General features: G+C 34.2%; 5 protein-coding genes across 5 annotated transcripts; 4 read left to right on the plus strand and 1 right to left on the minus strand.

The window, feature by feature from the left end:
- Positions 1 to 1,438: 1,438 nt before the first annotated feature.
- RO3G_04706 (uncharacterized protein) lies at positions 1,439 to 1,727 on the plus strand (the record flags this gene model as incomplete). Its single annotated transcript, XM_067659296.1, has 3 exons — positions 1,439 to 1,449; positions 1,487 to 1,601; positions 1,656 to 1,727. The coding sequence occupies 3 exons, from the start codon at positions 1,439 to 1,441 to the stop codon at positions 1,725 to 1,727; spliced, it is 198 nt and encodes a 65-aa protein (XP_067515397.1).
- Positions 1,728 to 3,932: 2,205 nt separating this feature from the next.
- On the plus strand, positions 3,933 to 5,683 carry RO3G_04707 (uncharacterized protein; the record flags this gene model as incomplete). Its single annotated transcript, XM_067659297.1, has 6 exons — positions 3,933 to 4,066; positions 4,138 to 4,188; positions 4,262 to 4,383; positions 4,446 to 4,692; positions 4,772 to 4,824; positions 4,884 to 5,683. The coding sequence occupies 6 exons, from the start codon at positions 3,933 to 3,935 to the stop codon at positions 5,681 to 5,683; spliced, it is 1,407 nt and encodes a 468-aa protein (XP_067515398.1).
- A 307-nt stretch (positions 5,684 to 5,990) lies between these two features.
- Positions 5,991 to 6,715, minus strand: RO3G_04708 (uncharacterized protein; the record flags this gene model as incomplete). The annotated part of the gene is made up of 2 exons (XM_067659298.1): positions 5,991 to 6,483; positions 6,534 to 6,715. The coding sequence occupies 2 exons, from the start codon at positions 6,713 to 6,715 to the stop codon at positions 5,991 to 5,993; spliced, it is 675 nt and encodes a 224-aa protein (XP_067515399.1).
- Positions 6,716 to 7,401: 686 nt separating this feature from the next.
- Positions 7,402 to 7,795, plus strand: RO3G_04709 (uncharacterized protein; the record flags this gene model as incomplete). Its single annotated transcript, XM_067659299.1, has 2 exons — positions 7,402 to 7,517; positions 7,615 to 7,795. The coding sequence occupies 2 exons, from the start codon at positions 7,402 to 7,404 to the stop codon at positions 7,793 to 7,795; spliced, it is 297 nt and encodes a 98-aa protein (XP_067515400.1).
- A 1,441-nt stretch (positions 7,796 to 9,236) lies between these two features.
- RO3G_04710 (uncharacterized protein) lies at positions 9,237 to 11,683 on the plus strand (the record flags this gene model as incomplete). The annotated part of the gene is made up of 9 exons (XM_067659300.1): positions 9,237 to 9,536; positions 9,595 to 9,673; positions 9,723 to 9,965; positions 10,017 to 10,314; positions 10,374 to 10,493; positions 10,543 to 10,682; positions 10,731 to 11,059; positions 11,116 to 11,519; positions 11,563 to 11,683. 9 exons carry the CDS (start codon positions 9,237 to 9,239, stop codon positions 11,681 to 11,683), a joined length of 2,034 nt encoding a protein of 677 aa, XP_067515401.1.
- Positions 11,684 to 12,135: the final 452 nt, after the last annotated feature.

Genomic DNA, 12,135 nt, shown 5'->3' on the forward strand with positions numbered 1-12,135 from the left:
CAAAGAAGAGAGAGAAAAGCAAAAATGGCTACAAAAAAAAAAAGAAAAAAAAAGAAAAAAAGTGATTTGTCTCTCCTCTTTCTCACAAAACGCGCAATTATATATACTTGAAAGAAAAAAAAAAAAGGTTAAAAATAAATGTTGACAAAATCGGTAGCTTAAAATCGGCGTGCAAAAGTAGATTTAAAAATGTACACCATATGCTTTTTGAATTAAAGAGAATGAAAAAATATTCGAACCCGCAAGCTTATTGAACCAAAAAGAGACAATGGCCACCACGTTTTTTTGTGACAATCAGGTACACAACCCTTTTATTTAATTTTAGCTTGGGTTTTATATAAGCTCTGGTACTTAATTGATTTCAATTGAGATATAAATAAACATGTCTTTATGTTTTGATGTTGCCGTCTTTTATTTTCTTACAAAGATGCAGTAAAGAAGAAGAAGAAAAATAGGAGGATTCAAATTGGTGTGACACTAATTCCCAAAACTAGTATTGATCGTTGAACCCCATTGATACTTTCTAATTCTTTATGATTTCGTAATAAGCTGAAAGTAAAGTATAGATTTAGTATCACCAAAGATGTTGTCATATTCTTTCTCTCTTTCTTCTAAGGATATTCAGTGTCTATTTGCATAGTAAAATTAAACAAGAAAGTGACACAAACGATTGAAACATTGGATAGCAGCTCTAAAAATAACTTTTTTATCTCCTACAATATCTTTAGTTTAAAAATAACATCAAAGGTTATTTAACTCTCCCGTTTATAAGAAAATGACCATAAGCAAAAAAGTTCTTAAAATAAACATGAGGTGATTTGAATGTACTCAAATAGTCTTATTACTAATATCTTTACTTCTCAATTGATTACATCGTTAAAAAAATAAACTGCGATTACCAGCGGTGCAAAGATGTATAAAAATTTATTTTTAGACCAAAAATATGGTTTAGAACTTTTAAAGAAAAAATAGTCAAAACTGGGAAAATTTAAACGGAAATAATAAAAGCATTGCTTACATTGGATCAAATAAATAAAAAATATAAACTTTATAAATTGTAGTTTTTACAGCTAATTTTTAAAGAAGTGCAAAGAAAAGCATGGTATTATGTATTCGCCATTTGATGTATACATAAAAGAAAAAGAACCCTGGATGCTAAAGAAAGCACCCTTCCAGGGTCGTATCTTTATTTTTATGCAACAGCAAACGTTAAACAATAAAGTTTATGTGACACGCTAATTATTTACAAAGCTATTTTTAAAAAAAAAGTTATTTTTGGGAACGTGTGTGCACACGGTTCAGGCACAAATAAAAGGATTTTTTTTTTTCAAAAAAAAAATTAACTGGAGTTTTCACGGACTTAAATCCACTACAATTGACAAATGAAAGGTCAGTGCGGATACATGACGTGGGTTTCACTACTTGACCTAAAATTAAAATGAAAAGAAAGTAAAAAAAGACCATTTGATTCAGTGTGATATCCTAGAGGTATGATGACAGAGTTTGATCATTTCCCGCAATGTGCTTTAGAAATGACTTATTCCAAGGCCATTTATTTCAACCTCATTCCACTGATTAGCTCAAATGAATGCCATAAAGAAGTAAAGGAGTAAAGCTATTTTAAGTTTTATTAATTTCTATCAAGCATATTCTAGATCATTGCTAATACCACTTTTATAACGCCTACTGCCAAGCCCACACCCACACACGGAGGAAGTTGCCGTTGATTTTATAAATTACGGTAAAGACAGATACCTGAACAAATGAGACATACGCCAAAAAGGTCCCACGCTGCAGCTCGAGATTGCTTAATTTAAAAAGAGGGTTAATTTAGAATCAATAAAAATAGTAGCATTATATAAGCAGCTGTTGTTGAAAAAAGTTCTTTTGACGTGAATTGAAAATTTATCCTTAAAGTCACTTTTGTATTTCGGAGTATGTAGATGAAACAAGTAAACTTATAAAGCAGTAGATTAACATTTCTTTTTTTTCCAAATATAAGATTTCCAACTATTTCTGTCATCAAAGGGTAAGCCCATTATGCTTGCAAAAGCAATATTAATTTTAGTACCAAACCATCCTTTCTTTTTATTTGCTTTTCTTTTGTTATCCAATAGTTAAGCCGCCCGTATCGAATAATTTTAAAACATAATGAAGCTCCATCCACCGTTACACGCAATATCCTCAATAGGTTTCAGTCAGCGATCCTACCTTCAATCGCTCATCAAAAAAATAAAGACAAACATAAGAATTATGACAATCTAGTTTTGCCAAATAAAGGTCTTGTCAGATAACTTGATCTGCTCCACTATTATTTTCCTTTAATCCATCTCTTATAAATGAGTACTCTCAAGATGTCTTGTAATAAATCTTTAGTATAAAGTATTTAAATGTCAGCATGAAACCACCCACATTTCGTGTTCCATGCCATTGTGTTCAACCTATTCGCTCTTATTGTTTCTGATCTTTATTACAAGCCGATGAGTGACTGATAAGCATAGTCTTTATGATTGAAAGCAGATCTTTCCGCCTATTTTCCTTTGAGCTTTATAAAAGCCTTGCAGAAGCACATAAGAAGTTTTGCTAATTGTTACAAGTCTTAGAAAATAGCCTTCAACCAGCGTGTAAACAAAGCACTTGATAGATGACTGAACAAAATGAGCGCTTTTATCTTTTAGCTTGAGTGTGAAAATTTATTTTTGTACATGTATTCCATACTCAAACAGAGATACATCCGAATAAAGCATTGGTCACCAAATAAAACTGGAATGAAATTGTAGGGTACAATTATAACCAGCAATCAGCTATCACTTCTTATGAATAACATTATGTGTAGATATAGCCTTAGTATATGTAGTATGTCAAAGGTAGAATTGCGATTCATAAGCAAATGCTTATATAGGTTATTTGATTAGTTGCAAGTACATAATAAGTATGTCATTATCCACATTATGTAAAGAATACAGTGTCTGGCCAGATACAATTAGATAAAATCATTGTGTATATCTGTCCTTTTTAATCCTTGTACTTTTACTAATCTCTTGATTTCTATGTGTCAAAACAATGTTAGTCACTTTGAGAGGATAGAACAAACGCCAAGTTGAAAAACAAATTGAATATCCGCCGTTAGTCTTGGCATTTGATCGACCGTCGTCTTGCATTGTCAGTACAATGTCAAGGATGAAATTTACTTTATTTTTATATGGAAAATATATTCATCTTTGGTTTAATCTAATTGGCATTTTTCTTAAGAGTGGCTTAAGGAATAATGAAAAAAGGATGTGTTTCTTGGCTAAACATCCCTTTAATACGTGCTTGAACCTGCATGTTGAGAATGATTTCTCTGTTTTTTCAAGTCCTTTTAAAGCACATCAGACATCGATAAGAAGCATCAAGTAGACTGACTCAATGTCCTTAGGTTGAAAGTGCAATTCTGAAGAGCTATTGAATACATTGCTCTTTTGGCGTGTGTGAACCAACATAAACACTAATCTTGGCTCTCCACCAATAAAACTTTTGAAGAATACGCCTTTCACACAAGGATTTTTTATTCAAATGAGCAATTGAGCATTAAGGTATTTGATCTTTATCTTCAAAAATAAAATTCTATACACCTGAGAAAGGGCTTATCAATCTATTAAGAGGGAAGATTTATAAAGCGCCAAGTATACAGCAAAATAGACAGGAAAAGGCTGTACTCAAACAGTCAATCTGAAACAAATCAACAATAATAAGGAGTTGTACAAGCTAGCCCATGACCAAGGTTATTTATCCCTCTTTTCACAAGCACGATACGCTTGATTCATAGCAAAGAAAAAGGACCTGAACGCCGAGAATCGAGAGCGTTGTGATACAGGTGTATGACAAATGTTTCTGTTTCTTATAAAAGCGAGAAATCCTTTTTCTTTCTTTTCGGTTTCTTTCAACATAAAATGGAGTTTGAGCTTTTAGTTGAAGAAACCACACCTTTACTGACCAATCAAGGTGAACTCAATGAGTCTGGAAAAAAAAAGCCTTCTCCGTGGTATATCATTATACCAGTGTTTACTCTGTCCTTTGCGTATGGGTATGAGTGAAGCAATGCAAATGAAAATAGAAAGCAATATTTACTAACTCGTCTTTGTTCATCCTATTTAGAGCAAGTATTGCACCTACAGTAGAAGCATTGTCTGTTATTTATTGCTACAAGTAAGAAAGCTCTATACTGAGAGCGCGTTACATTTTTTTTCTCTACGTAAATGATACTAACTATTATCTATAGGTATTACCGAGCGCAAGGGATTGATATTTCTGATATCCCATTCGATCATTGTAATATACCCCCTATTCAATCTTTGGTATCCGAGGCACAGGCTGCCCTTTTGTTCTTATCCAATGCATCAAGTAATATTTATATTATATGAAAGCGCTCATCATGTTAACCCTCCTAATTTTATCATTGATAGCCTTGATATTTGCTGGCTACTATGGTACTTTATCAGATCGTAAAGGAAGACGGTTTGTCATGCTGATATCTATCTTGGGTGGTATCATTCCTTTCGCTGGATTAGTCTTGACACTCAGATATTTCGGCACATTCGATGTCTTTTTGCTGTATGCTGCCAATGCTATTCGAGGATTCTTGGCTGGTGATTCGGTTCTAGTTGCTACCGCAAATGCCTATTTAACCGATTGTACTACACAATCTAACAGGTAAGGTGCAATTGCTTTAGTTTAAAATACCTTGGTCCTTATCAAAAACAAATTTTGACGTCGTTGTTTTCTTTTGTAGAACATCCGCTTTTAGTTATCTGGCCGCTTCTGCTTGTATAGGACTAGCTTTAGGTAACTTTAATGATATACGCACATACACAGAATTTGTTTTATTTAATGTATAAATCTAGGACCGTATGTTGGCTCATTTATAATTAAGCAAACTGGTTCAATTAATAGCGTGTTTTATGTTATTATTGCCATCCATATCGCCTTTATCATGTATAATACCTTCTTCCTTCCAGAGTCAAATGATATCACAAAATATAAACCAAGTCCAAAACAAACATTTTTACAAAGCATTAATGTCTTTTCTGCGATTGGCGTATTCTTTCGCAAGCCTGTTAATCATGCTAGCCGATGGACTCTGCCTATTCTTGCTCTTGTTCAAGTTTTAATTTATATAGCTTCTCTGTCTCCTATTCTGTTGTATGCGATGCTCAAATTTGGTTGGACAGCTTATGAAGGTGGGCTGTTTTATAGTATCACGTCCTCATCACGCTTGGTTATTATGTTGGTGATACTTCCTTTAATCACAAAGCTATTCAACAAAAGCTTGCCTATATCAGAAAAACAAAGGACCTCTTTAAACCCTAACAAATCCAGTCCACCCAAGAACTCATCCACCCTGGCATCAGAAGAAATGGATTTAAAGCAAAACAGTCATCACTCAATGACACTAGACATTGTACTCATTCGTATCGGTTTATGCTTCAAGACGGCTGCTATGGCTGCCTTTGGTTTGACCGCTACTTCATCTGGTTTCATTTTGGCTGGAATTTTAGAAAGTGTAGACGCATTAGCAAGTCCTTCCTTACGTTCTCTGATGACTGCCTTGGTTGATCCTTCTCAAACAGGTGAACTTTGGGGTGCTTTGGCCACACTTGATTCTTGTTCAAGTAAGTTCTTTATTGCATGTCACATGATTTAGATTAACCCGTTTTTATTATAGTGATTTTATCTCAACTGCTAATCAATTACATCTACAGTGCTTCTGTTTCTACTATGCCTTCTTTCACATTTTTTGTCTGTGCTGGAATTTCAGGAGCGGCAATGTTATTGATCTTTATGATCCATTCAAACCAAAAAAAGCTGGATGAAGAAGCTTAATTTGTTTGCTTTGGCCTATATACCCCATCCTCTGCTCTAACCCATTAATAAAAAAAGAAAAAAGAATGGATATCTCTCAGATTTATTTTATTTTAATCTCTATAATATTTGTATATATACAATGTAATTTATTTACGGCGAAAAACTAATGCAGCACCATCTCTACCGCTACTAATATTTTGAACCGCATCTTTTCTAACCACGCTCTTTCTGTGAAGTTTAGCTTCTTTTATATTGATCAATCTTTTATTCTTCTTTTCTGCTCGTGGACGTTGATTGAGCACCTTGACTGAATATTCACCCACACGTCTTCCATTAGATGTCTTTCTCTTCTTTGATCTTTCTTTTTCTTCTTCTTCTGCCAAAATGCGTTCAAAATCCTCTGCTGTAATGTGCTTTCTTTTGTTGATCTCCTCTTTTTCTTCAGCAATGGCTTGTGCCAATAAATCTTTAGGTAATCTTTCTGCCTCCTCTTCCTCCTCCTCCTCCTCTTCTTCATGTTCCTCTTCTTCCTCTTCTACTACTTCTTGTTTCTTTTGCTTCTTTTGTTTACTCTCTTTCTTTTGTTCCTTTAAAAGTTGATCTCTTTTTCTACGCTTCTCTTTTTCTACAGCTGCTTTTCTAAAAGAAAATATAAGAATAATTGCCTTCCAAAATCTACAAGGACTTACCTGGCTGCTGCTTCCTTTTCAGCATTAACTCTTGTTAATAAGCTTTCTTTTGCCGTTGAGGTCGAAATGGCTTCAGGAGCCTCATCATCGTCAGAGATTGGATCTTCAACCTCTACAATCTTTTGAACAGTAGGTTCTGGAACTACAATTTCTTCGTCTTCATTAAATACGATCTTGCCCATGGTTATAAAAAAGTGTAATTTTTTTGACTCTCTCAAAAAATTTTCTCATTTTTGTACAATAAATTTAAATCCAGTTGAAATTTGCTGTCATTGGATCATACAAAATCAAGAAGCAAATGCATAAAGGTCGTACTTAAAATCTCCTTTTTTCATAGCTAGGTATGTTACAAGGAAAGATAAGAGTCTAGATATTCTCTAACATAGCTTTATACTATAAATATGGATAAAAAAAGATAGCTATGTTTATAACTATTCTTTCCTACGTGATATAATATAAAACTTTTTTAACCTCCTTCTTTCATGACTTCATCCTTCTTACATAGTTTAATAAGCAAAAAATATCATGGCGGTATAAAAGAATGTGGTAGGTTTTATTTTATTATCTAAAAAATGCTCTATAATAGCACTAACATGCTTTTATACGAATAAGCCAAGCAATGCCCTCAAGGATGTATGGTTGCTTTTGATTTAATTGACAAGTAACCTTAAAATGAGTTACCTTTAACAACATCTTGCTCAGAAGAAGAGGCTGAACTCTTTAAAAGAAAATCTAGATATATTTTCTTTATATCCCTCAAAGCCGCTCGCTGTGATTGTACTGTGCCAAGTCTATAATCTTATATTTGAACGAACCCAAGAACTACTCCAACTCTGCAAAGAGCAAAGAGAGAGAGAGGGAATCGAGTATGACAGTCATCTTGAACTTTCCAAAGAGCTGCTTAACGAAATTAAATACACTACCTGCGCTGAAGTTGAGACAAAATCTAAAATGCTTGCCAAAGACGTTATTAAATATGATAAAGTAAAGCGGACAGGATTAGGAGCTATCAACAAGTTGTTTATACCATTTGCCAAGCACCAAGTTAAAACAACACAAATTATGGCGGCAACCTATAAAGGTCAAACTGGTTAGGCACAGCAGCAAGAACAATCACAGAAATCTCGTACATTACGGAGGAAGAAAAACAAGAGAAAGACACGAGACAGGCCTTGAAAAAGCTTAGACGCCTTACCATCTATAGGTTTGCCACAGAAAAAGAACTGGATAAGATGCTAAAGACTTCACCATCTACAGTCTGAAATACCTCAAAAATGATAATAAAAATATTTGGCCATCTCTTCCGACCTTGTGGAAAAATTCAATAAGTCAGAATTAAAAAATACATCCCTAAAAGTGTCACTAATAAATCCTTTGGAGAACATGGTCCTAGATCAAGGGATTTTAAAAGAATAGGGCACAGAAATGGAACCAGTTGGGTGTTTTTTGAGAGAAGGAACGAGAACGTCTTGGTAGTTATACTCATAGATACCTGACCAAGACCAAAGCGACCTAGCAAGCAGCCACGACTGGTATTCTCAATATCGCCATGAGAAACTCAATAAAAGTCATCAGAAAATGACGGTGTGGTTGAAGAAGGGTATGAAAGAAGTGGGCATTGGCATCAACTTTTGCCTGTTCATTCATTAAGATCATCTTCAAGTACGAGGCCGTATACATTGGTGCTTTTTTTAATCAATTAAAATTGCATGCCAATTGGAGCTTGAATTCAAATACTTTCAAAGATCGTTACTACCATCCTTCCGAACAACATCAATGAAGAAGAAACTTAGTTCAACAACTTTTCAGTGACCACACTGAAATGAAAACCACATCCAGAGTAGGAATGAAGCCAGCTATTATTGTCTCATGAACGACCGATAATAACACCGTTGGCGAAAAAAAAAGACAAAGAATGTGACGGCGCCCCGCCCTTGGTATAGCCATTGGTTCTAGTATTTCTATCTGTTCTTCACCGTCATCAAAGCACTTTATTTGCGTGCCTTCTTTTGGTATAAAGAATAGGGGTCAAAAGAAAAATATTAACATATGAGAGTTTAGATAGCCTTAGGATCATCAGGAGCTCACTTTGGGTGATCTTTGGCAAGAGTAGTAGAAGTGCAAGTATAGCATGGGGTGGGTCCTAGAAAGAAAAGAACAAGAGCTATTAGCATCGGATGCTGCAATTTTTGTTGAACAAGTAACATTTTATAGACAAGCATGTGCATGGTATTTGTGGCTTAATTGTGACAATTTATCTTGCTCTTTCTTGAGGATGAGGAGCAAAAACATGCTTATCTATACAAGCCAGTATGCTTTTTTTTAAAAATAAATAAAAAATAAATGAGCATGAATGTTTGTACAAGGGGAAAAAAAGCTAGGCGTCTTTTGCATACAAATTTTTTGTAGTAAAAAAGTAACAAAAAAAAACAAAAAAAAGCTTTAAATTAACTAATCTAGCTGAAAGCGACTTATATTTCTTTGCATACGTATTTAGAGAAACAAATTCTTGCATTTTTTTTTACTTATTTATTCTACTTTTTGGGAGTTTCGTTTTTCATTACATAAAAACGCTGCTTTTTTAAGTTTAGAAAAAAGAAAGCAAATTAGCACTCCGAAGCGTTATTTTTTTTTTTTTTTATTTTTCTTTTGTCCCTCTGCTTTTTTTTTAGTTATTACATTTTTTTTCCAAAAGTCACTCCCATGTCAGCCAATCCACCTAACAGTGGAGAAAATGCACCTCCCGATATTGATAAAATGCTCGTGTCTTATCTTCAAAAGAAAGGATTTCGAGCCACTGAAGCCATCTTTTTACGTGAATTAAGAGGAGAAAACGTTTCACTTCAAAATACTTCAGAGATCAGACCCGAACAGCCAGAGCCAACCACGGTAGAACAAGTTCAGGAAGAAGAGGAAGAGGAAGACGAGGAGGATCCAGACATGTATGGAGTGAGCTATAATAGTTTAAGAGAGTGGATTGAAAATTCGCTCGATTGGTACAAGGTAATTTAAGAAAAAAAAAAAGCAAGTAGTTTTACCTCTAAATGTATAATGATGGTAGCCTGAATTACGCTCTGTACTATTTCCTATTTTTGTTCACTCTTATCTTGATCTTATTAGCAAAAGTTTACCTGAAAAAGGTACAGACATATATAAACAATGTATAAATATATATTCACCTTCCTTTAGCTCAAGCTTTTTTGAAGGCGTACCGAACAGATCATGTCGAGTTACATACACCTGATTTGAATACACTTGCGATGATTACAGAAACACATCATATTCGAGAGAACGAAATGGCACAAATTTATCGTAACAACAAGTATAACCTGAGGATGTCTGGAGTACCATTTGAATTATTTTTGAATTATTTGCAAGATAATCGATTCATGCTGCTTTTAAGAATCGTCAATCAATACTTAAATATTCAAGGTAAGTCACAAGATATGTGATATAACGCTTTTGCTGATATGATTTTGCTAGTGGTTCATGGAAAACTATTGAAATCCGCAGGCGGATTGGAGTTAGATGATGATGTGATTGGTATTACGGGTCATCAAACACAACAAATTGAAGAATTCAATCGTCAACGCGTACAACTTGGCTTACCTCAGTTAGACCCATCTTTTAAAGAGGAAGTAGAACAGGCCATCAAAGATGAAGAGGCCAACCAAAAGAAAAAGGATGAAGAGAGCGTGTCCTTATTAGAACTTTTCAAAAAGGAAAGTCAAGAATGTACTGTGGATGGTCCACCTCCTCATGATATACCACTTCCTCTCTAGTAAGAAAGCATTGCATTATGTACAGAAAAGGATGTTTTGATAATGTTTCCGTTAATAGCAAAGGAACCGATATTCAAGCCGAGATTGAGCATTTAAAAGATGTTAGTTACCGTTTGCCTTTAAATGAAACATCTTTACCAAGTATATGTTGCCATACATTTCACAACACATATGACACGTAAGACAAAATGCTCTCAACTGCAACCCACCATTAACTTTTTTTATAGTTTAAATTGTTTAACAACTACAAAAGATGCAACATTAATAGCAGGCGGATTCTCAGAATCATTTATAAAGATTTGGAGTTTAAAAGGAGAGAAGTTAAGATCACTTCGAAACACAATCAATCCAGCCCATGTCAATGATTGTAAGAAAGCAAATGTTCATACACATATATACTCACACTATATTGTAGATCATGACCTTAATAGGCAAAAGGAAAGACATGGATCAGAATATAAAAAACTCATTGGTCATTCAGGCCCTGTATACGGCTTGAGTTTCAGTCCTGACAATAAATACTTGGTGTCTTGCTCAGAAGATAAAACAGTTCGATTATGGAGCACACAAACGTTTTCAAATTTAGTGGTCTACAAGGGACATAATGGTCCAATTTGGGATGTTGATTTTGGACCCTTTGGATTTTATTTTGCTACGGCTTCACACGATAGAACAGCAAGATTATGGAGTTGTGATCATATTGGACCATTAAGAATCTTTACCGGCCATTTATCTGATGTCGATGTAAGTTTTTTTTTCGTAATAGGCTGAAAAAAAAAAGAGACTTATGTGCTGTTTAGACTGTCAAGTTCCATCCTAATTCAAAATATTTGGTGACTGGCTCGAGCGATCGTACATGTCGTTTATGGGACATTTCTAATGGACAATGTGTTCGCGTCTTCACAGGTCATACAGGAGCAATTAAAACAGTAGCTGTGTCACCTAATGGACGCTATATGGCATCTGCTGGAGAAGACAAATCGATTATGCTCTGGGATTTGAAGAGTGGTAAGAAGATTAAGAAGATGACAGGCCACACAGGGTTTGTGTATTCTCTCGAGTTCAGTGCGGATAACAATATTTTGGTATCTGGAGGGTCTGATTGTACAGTACGTGTATGGGATGTAAATACAGAAGAAGTGGATCCTATGGAAATGGAGCCTAAAAGAAGAAAATTAGAAGATGACAGAAGAATATATGAAAGGTACTTTCAAAAATCATTTGCTATATGTACTTATTATTTATAGTCGAGATCATCTTGGAGTATTCCCCACTAAACAAACACCTATTTATAACATTCAATTTACAGATCGGAATTTATGCCTTGCTTCAGGTGCTTTTACATTACAAAAATCAAATGAAAACTAGAATAAATAATAATAAAAAAGGAAACGGTTTTATTCAGAAGGAAATATATCTTTGCTTAGATCATTTCTACTTGAATTAAAATATATATCTTCATGCTGATTAAAAAGAGCAAAAAAGTCAAACTTTTTCTTGGTTGGTAAATGGTTTAAATAGACAATTGAATTATAAGCAGGAGAGTTTTTATGTATTCTACTTGCAATCTTTTTGTTTTTATGTAACAATCGTTTATAATCATTTTCTTCTTCACGTATAAAATTAGTATTCACCATAGTGTAATTAAAAGAAAAAGAGAAAATAGATAAAAAGAAGAAAGATAGGAGAAAGGCTTGATTCATGGGAGTGTTATTTACATTTGACAGGTTCTGCTGTTTTCATACTCCGCGTACTTTTATTTATCAGCAGATTACTAAACCTTTCTTACCCTCTTTTTCTTCCTTACTTTTTCCTTAAAA

Source organism: Rhizopus delemar, genomic scaffold, assembly GCF_000149305.1.
Source record: "Rhizopus delemar RA 99-880 supercont3.3 genomic scaffold, whole genome shotgun sequence".
NCBI lineage: Eukaryota > Fungi > Mucoromycota > Mucoromycetes > Mucorales > Rhizopodaceae > Rhizopus > Rhizopus delemar.